Here is a 12,300-nt window from a genome sequence, read left to right as displayed (position 1 = left end):
GCACACTGGTGACTTGACAGGTAAACTAGCAGGAGCAGCATCACAAAGACTTATTACAACAACAGGAAAACCAAAAAGATGTAAACTGTGCTCTACAGGAAAACAAAACATACATGCTATCAATGTAAATGATACTTGTGTATGAAACATGCAGTTTTCATGTGAAGCCTGCCTAGAGTGTAAAGTTGAAGCAAAGATTATTTCTGTGGTAGACTTTTGTTTTTATTTACATTGAAGTTCAAATAGTTTTTTATTTCTGCTGTTGTCTTTTAGGTTTCATAAGCAAGTAAATAACTGATGTGAACATTTAAATGTCTATTCTAAGCGCTCATTACATATTTAATATTTTACTGATATTTTCCTGTTAAGTGCACACTGTACAGTATAGTAAGAAGCTCCTGACAAAAGAGAAGTGACAAGAATGCCCTGCTACATAAGAAAGATATGCAAGATGCAGCTGATATGAAAATACTGATGTTTATTCTAAAAGTACAATACATATTAAGAATTTACTATTTTTATTTTATTGATATTTTATGTTTCTGGTTAACTACACCTTGTATAACACAATAAGAACCTCCTAACAGAACAGTAAGATAAGCAAGATGTCAAGTATGTCCTAAAAAAGACCAGGAAAGCAAAACACATGTGCTGTCAGAATCACCAATATAATACATGTGCATGGATATGCTGCTGCCATGTGTGAAGACCACTTTAGGTATGATAACTGAAGATTATTTTTTTGTAGAGTTCTACTGGTATTTCCTTGTAGTTCATATAGGAATTTATTCCTGTTGTTACTTTTTAAACTTTGTACATCAAAAACAATCACTGAAAATTTTGATTTTTTAAAATAAACATTCAATATTAAAAATTCAATGCTTTATTTTTAAAATTTTTTTCATGTTAAGTAAATACTGCTTAATACAATAAAACAAAATTAAAATAATTCATCAATAGAAATATTCTAAAGAATAGTCATGGGTATAATTTATCCACAATAATAAACTTTTTGACAAAATTGGCATGATGCCCCATGGGCTATGGGCACTAGGATTAAGGGTGTGAGTGCTACTCACCCTCAGCACAAGAAGCACAGATAAGTTACAAGGGGCAGAAAGTGGCTTGGACTTGCTGCTTGCTTCCTTCTCCCTGCCCTGCTTTGCCATGGACTGTTTCTCCTCTGTGATGCCCTTCTACCATCCTACCTTGCCTTGAAGCCAGCCAACTATGGACAGAAATCTCTATGAACTGTGAGTCAAGTAAACTTCCTCCTTCAAGTTTTTGTGTCTGGTATGTTGTCTCAGCAATGAGAAAAAGTAACTAAGACAATGGAAAATAAAATTCTCACACATGGAGAGAATTTTAAAACTCTCTGCTGAGAACATCCAACTTGGCAACATGTTTCTGGTGCCTCAAGCAATAAAGAACATGGGCAGAATAAAGGCAATTAACTTTCACTCATCAGCATGCTGATATGTATCTGTAAGCTCAGCACTCTGGGAGGCTGAAGCAGGAAGATCACAAATTCAAAACCTGCTTGGGCAACCTGGCAGATTTTGTCTCAAATTTTTTTTTTTTAATTTATGTTAAGGACCTGAGAATGTACCTCAGTGCAAAGGCCTATCTTCAATTCCCAGTACCACAAAAACAACATAAAACCAAAAAAATTCTTTCACCATGCAGAATACAACTACTACCTTCACTACTGTCTCATTCAGAAACCAGAAGTAAATTTATTCATGTAAATATGTATATTTTATTTCATCAACAATTATTTATATTGATCAGAGCTAGAAAATATGTCAAGCTTGAGAACATAAAATTTAAAATAGCCAAGCACAGTGGTAAATACATGCAGTCTCAGCTACTTGGGAGGCTGAAGCAGGAGAATCACTTAAACCCAGAAATTTAGAGCCAGCCTGGAAATATATCAAGACACTGTCTCTTAAGAAAAAAAAAAATAAAAAATAGTCCATGAGGGCTGGGGATGCAGTTTGATGGTAGACCATTTAGCTAGCTTACATAAGACAACTTCCATCACTGCAATAATAATAACCAATATCAAATACTCATCCTTTTGTTTGTTCATATAAATATTGAAATTCTACAACACAATCTTAAACCTCAGAATAAATATTAGATCTTTAACAAGATTCCCACGCAAATTGCCTGTCATTTTCCAGCAATACATAGTAGCAAAAGATAGTTATAATTGATCACTGTTTGCTTAGTGATCATACAAATCAAACAATCTAGTACAATGATAGACTCTAGAGTCAGACTGCTAAATTGTAATTCATGGAACTGAACTTCCTAGCTGTGATTTTTTTGCCCCTAGTAATAGAGATTGAACCCGAAGCCGCTGTACTGAGCTACATGTCCAACCTCTTCTATATTTTTTAAGATACAGTCTCACTAAATCATCCAGGCTGAGCTCATTCCTGACTAATAAGGCTTTGAGTGAGAAAAAAAAAAACCGTATATTACAACAGTAAGCAGACATCACTAATGATGTCTAGCCAAAAATACTTAATCTGAATCCATCAAGTCTTTATGCAGCTGTTAGTTTATAATAATGACCTAGAAGAATAAAATAAATGATACCATATGGAATCTACCAGAAAAATGCAGAAGGTAGGAGGGCATTTTTCTGGTCTGGTTTCTCCAATAAATCTCATGCATTATAACATGAAAAAAGCAGAACACCTCAGACTGAATGAGACTTTAACATTAATTAAGGCACAGTTCTGGACTACACATTGATTTAGACAGACAACAGCTTTAAAGAGTATGTTTTAGCTGATTAGAAAATCGAGACGTAATAAAATTTTACTTAAACAGAAAATGAAGAATATCACTGACGGTGAGAGAAAGACAGAAGTTTCAAAACTGTATCTATACAAACCAACAACTCCACTCTTAAGGATATACTCCCTCCTCTGAAAAAGAAAAAAACATGAAATACACAAAAATTTGTATGTGAATGTTCATAGCACTTCTAGTAATAACTGCCAAAAATTGAAAACAAATGTTTAACCATTTGTGGGTCACAAATTTTATATACATGCAATGTAGTATGAATAATAAAATGGGATGACCTATTGCTATTAACTGATGATGATTATATACAATTGTATATACTTGCCAGAACTTATAGAACTATAATTTATCATATATAAATTATACCTACAGGCTGATTTTCTTTATAACTAAAGATATCTTGTACAATTTTACCTTACATTACTTAAAATGTCAATATATATTTGGGTTATATGTGTAAATACTGTTAGAAAGATGTACAAAAAATTCCAGAAGGTTATACAAGAAAATACTGGTAGTAATCATTAGACATTGAGATTGTTATGGGTTTTATAGGATCTTTTTCTTATATTTTCTATTTTATATAATGCACATGTATGGCTTTTATTTTTCATGTATAGTTTTCACAATAAAAGTTTTTTAAAAATAAAGGCTTTGATTTAAATGAAGGATTTTTTCATATAAATATCTATGGTTATCAATTTGAAGAACTGTGTGTTATATTTACTTATAGTTGTGGTTCTGGAAATAAATTTTTAATGCTAAAATAGTATCGACAGAATAAATAACTATTTTCTTTGGTTCATACTAAATGCACATTCAATGTACAGGATACAATCCAAGCATCAAATTGGTATCATATTGTGTCTCTTTTATAAAACAACAATCCACACCTGGCACTGAAGAGATCCCAAAATTAAAATATTTCTAAGTTTAAGTTCAAACATCAGGCTTTCTTTTTTTGTTGTTTTGTTTTTGGTCTTTTTAAGACAAGGTTGCACTATACAGTTCAGGCTGGCCTTGAACCCACTTTGTGGCCCAGGCTGGCCTCAAACTCAGCGATCCTCCTGTTTTATCAGGTTTTCTAACCAAATTTTTAAAAATTAGTAGCCAAAAAACAAAAAGGAAATAAACCAGATCACAAGCTTACATAGTACATGGTTTCTTTTATATGACATGTCCCAATTATAAACAATGAACAAAATAAAAGGTAATAAGAAGCAGGGAGACAGAGCTTTCCCAAATGGGAAGTGGATCGAGAGATGGAAGGAAAAGGAAGGAGAGGAAAGAAAGGGGAGGAGAAAAGGAATTGAGATGTGTATGTGTACCAACTCAACACAGGGAATATAAACAGTATGTACTGCAAACACGTGCTAATAAAAAACAATATGGGGGCTGCACATGGTGACACGGGCCTGCATACACAAGGCTGAGGCAAGAGGATCACAAGTGCAAAAACACAATAGTGTGGGAAAAAACCAAGAAGAGTAATCATTATATTTTTGTTTTATTTGTGTTTTTGAGACAGGGTCTCGCTATACAGTGCAGGTTTGCCTTGAACTTATTTATGCAGCCCAGGATGGCCTCAAACTCATGGTGATCGTCCTGTCTCAGCCTCCTGAGTGCTGAGATTACAGGCATGTGCCGCCATGCCCAGCATGTAATCATCAAATTTCATGAAAAAACAGTGCCTCAGATTTTAGTGAAAAAGAAAACAGTAACAACTATGAGACAAAAATGAATAGCTTTAAATGATATTTTTATTATCTTAATAATACTCAGAAAAACTGATACAGCAAATAACTCTACACAGCAATTTAGGTTTGAAAGTTTTTTACAAACTCCCATGTCTTCTTTCACCGTTGCTCAAGAACTCAACCAGGATTTCCTCGGTCATAGAAAAATGATAGGAACAGGAAGAGGTTTGTGGTTTTTGATTGTGGTTTTTTTCTTTTTTTTTCTTTCTGGGTTTTTTTTTTTTTTTTTCTTTTAGAGGAAGGCAGGGGTCTGTGGTTTTGAGGTTTGGGGAGTATTGTATTTGTTTTCATTAATTTTTACTTCGTTTGATATTGTCAGGGAAGATGCTTTTAGCTGGACTAATATCGTAAGATAAACAACAAACATCAAATCTCTACCACGTTTAAGAACAGTTCTAAAAGTCTACATTACAGATTATATATACATTATATATATAATTATATATAAATGAGATCGTTGAAATGCCTAACAGTTAAGATGTGTCAAACCTCATATAACTACACAGTAAGTAGCAGAGACAAAACACAGCCTAGTTCTGAGTCCAAGTCACACTTAGGCTTTTAAAAACATTTTTCCTCATTAATGTTGAGTAGATTTGAAACAGAATTGTAATAAACAACTAAATGATAAAAAGACATCCAAAAAGCAGTATACAATGACATCAAACAGAATCAAGTACTTAGGAAAAATTGTTAAGTGCAACACTTGCACATGAAAACTACAAAATACCATTGAAAGGACAAATTAACACACTTACTATAAAAAAACCCCATTTTCCTTTTTTGTAGAAATTGCTAAATTGATCACAAAACCACTTAGAAACATAAGGGACCCAGATAGTCAAATGGTCTTGAAAAAAAAAAAAAGATGATGCGTTACATTTAATTTCAAAATCTTTTACAAAGTTATAGTAATCAAACAGTGTAGTACTGCCATAAAGACAGACATACAGCTCAATACAATAAAATTCAGAGCCAATGAATAAAACCTTACATATTGTCAATTCATTTTCAACAATGATATAAAGACCATTAAATGGGGGGAAAGTCTTTTCAATATATGGTGCTGGAAAAACTGGATATCCATATGCAAAAGAGTGAATTAGGATCATTAACTCATACCATATACAAAAATCAATTCAAAATGTATCAACAACCTAATTATAAGGTAATTATAAGAGTTAAAAGCATGAACTTTCTTAAAAAATTTTTTATTTTTATTATTAAATGTTTCCAGTACATACTGATTACATTCATCATGGGGAACAGATACATAAATATAGCACATGTTTTTATTTCCCTTTCTTTTTCTCCCTAAAAACATAAACTTTTAAAACACAGAAATAAATCTTCATAAATTTGGATTTGCCAGTGGATTCACATATTATACCAAAATCATAAGCCTTTTACAAAAGAAAAAAAATAAACTAGACCTCACTGAAATTTAAGGTTTTTTGCATCAAAGGATATTATTGAAAAGATAATATATAGAATGGGAAAATATTTCAAATATATATCTAGTAACAGTTTAATATTCAAAATATGTAAAAACTCCTGCAACTTAATAATAAAAATGCAAATGACTCAATTTAAAAATAGGCCCCGAAAATAAAAGATTCTCCTTTTATTTTCTCCAAAGACACATAAATGGCCAATAAGTACAGGAAAACATGCTCAAAATGTACATCAACCCCAAACCAAGATACTGGTTCATAACTACAAGAATGGTTCAAGTTAAATAAAAGAGACATAAAGTCAGATATAGTAGCAAATTCTAGCTACCTTAGAGACTGAGAAAGGAGGATCTTAATTCAAGGCCAGTCTGCACAGTTTAGCAATAACTAAATAAATAAGTAAAATGCTGAGTGTAGCTCTGTGGTAACGCTCTAGGGGATTCGATTCCAAGTACAAGCGAGGGGCAGAGAGAAAAATACAGACAATAGTGACCAAGAGTAGAGAAATTAAAACCTTCCTATATTGCTGGTGAGACTATAATATGAAGCTGCACCTTAGAACACTATTTGGCAGTTCCTCAAAAGCTAAACAGAACTGATATATGACCCAGGATTCTGCTCCCAGATATACCTGTGAAAAATGAAAATATATTTCACATAAAAATCTGTATACAAATGTTCATAGGAGCATTATTCATACATACACTGGCTGCATAGTGAGACCATTTCAAATTTTTAAAAAAGTAGATAGTGGTAATGATTGTACAACTCTGCAGGTATATTATAAACCACAAAAATTATATACTGAAGAGATTATTTTTATGGTAGGTAAAATATATCACAATAAAACTTTTTAAAGACTTTTTTTTTTGAAGCAGGGTCTCACTATATAATCCAGGTTAGCCTTGAACATGCAATCCTTCTGCCTCAGTCTCACTGGTATTGGGATTAAAGTATACACCATACAGCATGTTTAAAGCACTTTTTAAAAAGACAAATCCAGATGGATGCAATGACATAAGCCTATAATCCAGCCCCTTAGAAAGGTGAGGTAGAAAGATCTAAAGTTTTGAGACCAGGGCAATTTAGTGATTTAGTGAAACTGTTTCAAAGTAGATATAAAACAGAGATGGGAATGTAGTTCAGTGCAAAGGCCCTGGGTTCAATCCTCAATATTGAGGGGGAGGCATTCACATAAAAACAGCTTATTAAGAGACTACAGCACCTAACTTTTCAATTTTTCTTCAGATGTGATCTCAACTCCAAAATTATTCCATAGTTGTATACCTTGTTCAGTGGACAATCACCACCACCACCTACCACCACCACCACCACTTACAGCTACCAACACTTACAACCACCACCACTCTACTGAAGTGAAATCAATTAAACGCAGCTTGATTTAAAAAAAAAAAAAAACCAGCCTGTGAAATATCAAACAATTCTATCCACAATTCTAACCCACTGACCCTGGATCTCAATTTCAAAATATCACAGAAAATCCACAAATTCTCAGAGGTTTAAGCCAATTTGTTAACTTACCTGAACAAATGGCCAGGCCTGCTGTAATGATGCATGCCTGTAATCGCAGCACCCGGGGTTTGTAAAGGGGGGGCTACGAGTTCAAGGGCAGCCTACATTACCTAGTGAGTTCAAGGCCAACCTGAACTATACAGCGAAACTCTGTCTCAAAAAGCCAAAAAACATATTTAACTAAAAAATAAATGGTCATTGAGATTTGCTTCAATGAAAATGCAAATATTTATCAGCTTATCAGAAATGAAATCCGTTATACCTCCTGTTCCCAACCAAAGAGAAATACGCATTTAACTCAGAATTTTGTTTCAAAGTTATTTTTAACCTAAAAAATACAAAATTGATCCTGTATATTAACCAACACACACTAAAACATACTAAACATACTAAAAATTTAACATTATAGTAAAAAAAAAAATGGGAGCTGGGAAAAATCACATATACAGTAAAGCGAATAGGGAGAATGGTGTCACGAAGCTCCTGAAAGTGTTTCAAGAGTTCCTATGCTGCAAACTCTACTTAAGTCTTCTTACAAATATTTACTAATCATTTACCACGCTCGGGGCACTACAAAAGACACCAGGAGTAGCGTGACAATCGTGAGGTCATGAGTTCGATTCCCGATACAAAAAAAAAAAAAAATACCATGAACATCTGTGCTATAAACCCAGCAGATCTCTGCTCTCAGAAACTTACGCGTCATAAAGCTTGCCAAACTCGCCTAATCAAAATTTCAAAAGTTTGTTAAAGATTCAAAATCTGCTTCCCTCCTTTGGAGAGCCAGAATCCACCGGGCTGGAGCAAGGGGTGCTGCCCATACTTTTATAAAGTGCTCCAGATTATTCCTTTACCCTGAAAAAAACTCAAGGGAGTCCCGTGTTCAGGGCCATCCCAACCCGTTTGGCAGGAGCCCCTTTGGCTTAGCATTCTTCACCATGACACACACCAAACACTCTACATAGCTCAAGTGGACGGAAAGCTTTCCAGTATCGCTCTGTGGAGAGCCAACAACAGCCTTGCTGCCTCCGGGGACGGTGAGCTGGCTCCCTACCAACCCTACTCGGGATGTCAGCACCTGAGCCTCCCCAGCTACGCCGACACCTGTCTCCCAGCGACCCTAATGTACAGCTTCCAGGACCCGGGTGCCCAGGTTCCACCCCGAGGGGGCGGGGTCGAAGAGGAGGCGCGGCGGGCATTAGGCGCCGACTGCATACAGCCCCCTCCTCGCGCGCGCGCGCGCACCTACATTCTCCCGCGGAAACTGAGGCAGACTAAAGGCAGCCAGGGACGGGTCCCACTGCCTCACGGCCCACAGCGGGGCTCGAACCCTGACGGCGAGGCGGCTTCCGCCTGGAGGCCACTCGTCCGCTGCCGAGGCCCGGCCCGGCTCGCACCGACGGAGTTTCACAAAGAAAGTCTCCCGGCCCGCGCCCCTCACGCACTCACCGGCGCCGGCCCCGGCGGAGACTCGGGCTCCCGCCTCCTGCGGCTCCGCGCCGGGGTAGACCCCAGGGTCGGCTCGGGAGCCAGCGGCAGCGACTGCTCCATCCCCACGGGGCCAGGGCCGCGTCCGCCTCGAGCTAACGGTCCCGCCAGCTAGGCGCGCGCACCGCTCCCGCGCGCCATGTTCCCGCCGTGCCGCGCGCCGCCGCGGCAGCCCACACCCGCCCCCCCAACCGCGCACGCGCGCCCCCGCGGCTTCTCCACTCGCATCGCGCACGCGCACACTCGCCGCGCCCCCTCCCTTGCGCCCAGCCTGGAGCCCTTTGCGGCGGGTCGCTGTTCCCGGCGTCGTGTTTACCCCCGCCGCGCCTGTCCGGCCCGTCCTGGAAAGCGCGCAGTTCCTTGCTCTGCGCCACCGCCAGCCGCACTGCAGACCACCCCGGCCCAGCCCCTGGGCTCCACGCGCAGGAGCCCATCTTCTTCGCTCTCAACGCTGAGCCCGGGCCGGGAGTCAGTCCAAGAAGTGCAGAGGGAGGACGCCACTGACTCGGTGCGATCTCATGCTGGAGCTGTACAGACACGTGCACCAGTGTAGGTGGTACAGTGAAAGCCTGAAACCTAGGCAGAGACTGACTGCACTGAGAACCTGCATCTCCACTTCCTCTTGCATGACTAGGGTCAGGTCTTCATGCCTGTTTCTCCTTCACCTGACAACTTGATGAAATAATCCCCCACCGCACCTGGTATTTATCAGATTGTCATTATTTGACAGGACCTCTGTAGTTTTGGTCGCTAAGAACCAAAGGGCTCTCTAAGAGTTCAAATCCTACCTCTCTCTTAAAAACTGGGAAACCATGAGGTCACTGGACGGAGCCAGAAAGACTTGATTTTTTTACGTTTGCAAGTGGGGAATGTATGACAGTGCTTCACAAGGTTCAGGGAGATACATGCACTTCCCTCAGCACAATGCATGGCATACACCAAGCTCTCTAAGATTCACTGGTGTAATCCCTACCCTATCCGTCCAAGAGTCCTAAAAGCTTAATGAAAGGGGCTCTGCTCCCAAACCCTGTGGTATAATTAGCTGGGAGGGTCCACCCAACCTTGGGGTTATGAGGACGCTTTCTTCCCACGTCTTCACTTTCCATTCTCAGCCCCAAACTTTTACAAAAACCCTGAAGTTGGCACAGAAACAGCAGAAGAAAACATTTTCCCTACTTGAAAAAACAAGAGTCTTTGAGAGTCTCTTGGAACTTGTAAATGGTTTCGTTTACTAGTCTGGACTTTTTCAGATCAATTGACACAAACCCCAACCTGGAGTAAAACAAAAAAAGGAGCACACCTAATCACACACTTGACAAGTCTTGAGTGGTTCTCTGCTTCAGGCATAGCTGGATCCAGTTCAACCGAAACTCAGTCTCCAATCTTGGGTCTTCCTGCCCATTTTCATGTAGCACTTTGCACATGGTGGCCACATACCTGCTAGCTACCTCTACCCAAGAAAGCAGAGGCTGTTTCCCAATACAGGTTCAGTATCCATTATCGAAAGTGTTCGCCAGTGTCTGATTTTTTTTTTTTTAAGAGGTTTTATGCAGTTCAAGCTGTTCTTGAACTCACTGGCAATCCCCCAGCCTCAGCCTCCCTAGAAGTACTGAGATTACAGGTATGTGCTACCACACCTGGCTGAATCTGATCTTAATTTTAGAATATTTGCAAACATATGAGCTGTGGTGCAGAGGCAACCCAACTCTAACCATGAAAAATTCACGTTTCATATATACCCTATACCTACAGCCTGAAAGTAATTTTGTATTCAATAATGGGGGTTTGTTTGGCTGGGTTTTTTGGTACAGGGATTGAACTCATGACCTTATTTGCCAAGCAGGCACTTCCACTGCTGAGTTAAACCCGTGGTCCTCAATATTTTTAATAATTCTTTCATGCAAAGTTTAATAACAAGGGATTTTCCATATGGTTTCATATCAGTGATCAAAGTTTTGGATTTTGGAGTATTTTGAATACTCAGATTAGAGATCTTCAAAGTATAGTTACAGCTGAAGTCCCAGAACTGACTTACTCGCTTCATGTGGGCCTCATGCCCATGTCCGAGCCAGTCACCACAATCAGATTGGCTAGACTAACTAGTGTATATAAAGGAGCTGGGGTCATCCTTCTCATGTGAGATGGAGCAGGAAGTGGGGTGCCTCCCAGTGAAAAATAGGGATACAACTACCACGTGAAGCACTGGGCAGAGGCTGATACAAGTAAGAGCTACCACGCACACCACCATATAGGTACACAGGGCATCTGTCATAGAACTATCTGCCTGTTCTACAAAAGGGACTGGGAATGGTCTCCACCTCTGCTCCTACCACCCACATCAGGCTTGGCATTTCCCAAACCTGCTTAGTCAAAGGCATCCCAGTGATAATACTAAAAAAAAAAAAAAAAAAAAAAAAAAAAGTTGAAAAGGTTACCTTCCTGCTGAAGCACTTTCTGCCTCCCTCTGGCTATGCATACGGCTCTCTCCACTTTACAATGAAGGCTAACACTGAAGAAGCCCTTGTCACATGGCAGGCACTTGGTAGATTTTCCACTGACTATCCACCATGTCAATAGACGGTTGCTTTGCTTACTGCATCCATGTTACAAATAAGGGAACAAAAGCTCAGCAATTTTAACTAATTTCCCCCAAAGCCAACATAAGAAAGCACAGTGCTTAGTTTAGCATATTACTGTTTCCATCATGATGTTGCCACCTCACTACCATTTGCTCATGTTTCCAAGCCCTCCAAGTAGATGACCAGTGGAAGGAGTTCCACAGCATCAGAAACTTCTAAGGAAGCCCTTCTTTGAGTTTCTGTACTAGGGAGCAGGCACTCAGCTTTACTATGACCCCCCCCACACACACACACACACACGACTCAGAAAAAAAACAAAATTTCTTACAGTTCCAAAGCTATAAAAGGTGGTTGATCCCTTCATGGATTCTCATGGGAAAAACCATTTCCTTGCCTTTTTCAGCCTCAGTGGACAGCTTTACTCTGGATTGGTAGCCCCCTCACTTCATTCTCAAATCATATCATTAATTTCTGTTCAGTCATCACATCACTATCTGAGCTGATTTTCACTCTGCATTCCTCAAAAGACCCTTGCAATGACATGGGCCCAAGAGATAAGACAAATTATGTTCCTGTCTCAGATCGTTAATGACATTTTCTGCCATGTAAAGTAAGATATTCCCAGATACTAGGGATTAGGTTAGGGTACTTACTGAGTGCCATTAT

At 39.0% G+C, this 12,300-nt stretch overlaps 1 protein-coding gene across 3 annotated transcripts in view; it reads right to left on the bottom strand.

The window, feature by feature from the left end:
• The window catches only part of Ttc28 (tetratricopeptide repeat domain 28), a 693,050-nt gene extending 683,830 nt beyond the window's left edge, over positions 1 to 9,220 (bottom strand). For all 3 annotated transcript variants that reach the window (XM_063227059.1, XM_063227060.1, XM_063227061.1), the window contains exon 1: positions 9,017 to 9,220. In XM_063227059.1, coding sequence (XP_063083129.1) covers positions 9,017 to 9,118 — 102 coding nt within the window. In that variant the 5' untranslated portion in view covers positions 9,119 to 9,220. The remainder of the gene's footprint in view (positions 1 to 9,016) is intronic.
• Between the last annotated feature and the right edge of the window lie 3,080 nt (positions 9,221 to 12,300).

This window comes from Cavia porcellus, unplaced genomic scaffold (assembly GCF_034190915.1).
Source record: "Cavia porcellus strain 051 isolate PalLab524CR breed Dunkin Hartley unplaced genomic scaffold, mCavPor4.1 scaffold_16, whole genome shotgun sequence".
Lineage (NCBI taxonomy): Eukaryota > Metazoa > Chordata > Mammalia > Rodentia > Caviidae > Cavia > Cavia porcellus.
Note: the sequence above shows the minus strand (reverse complement) of the source record. Positions and strands in the feature narration are given on the sequence as shown.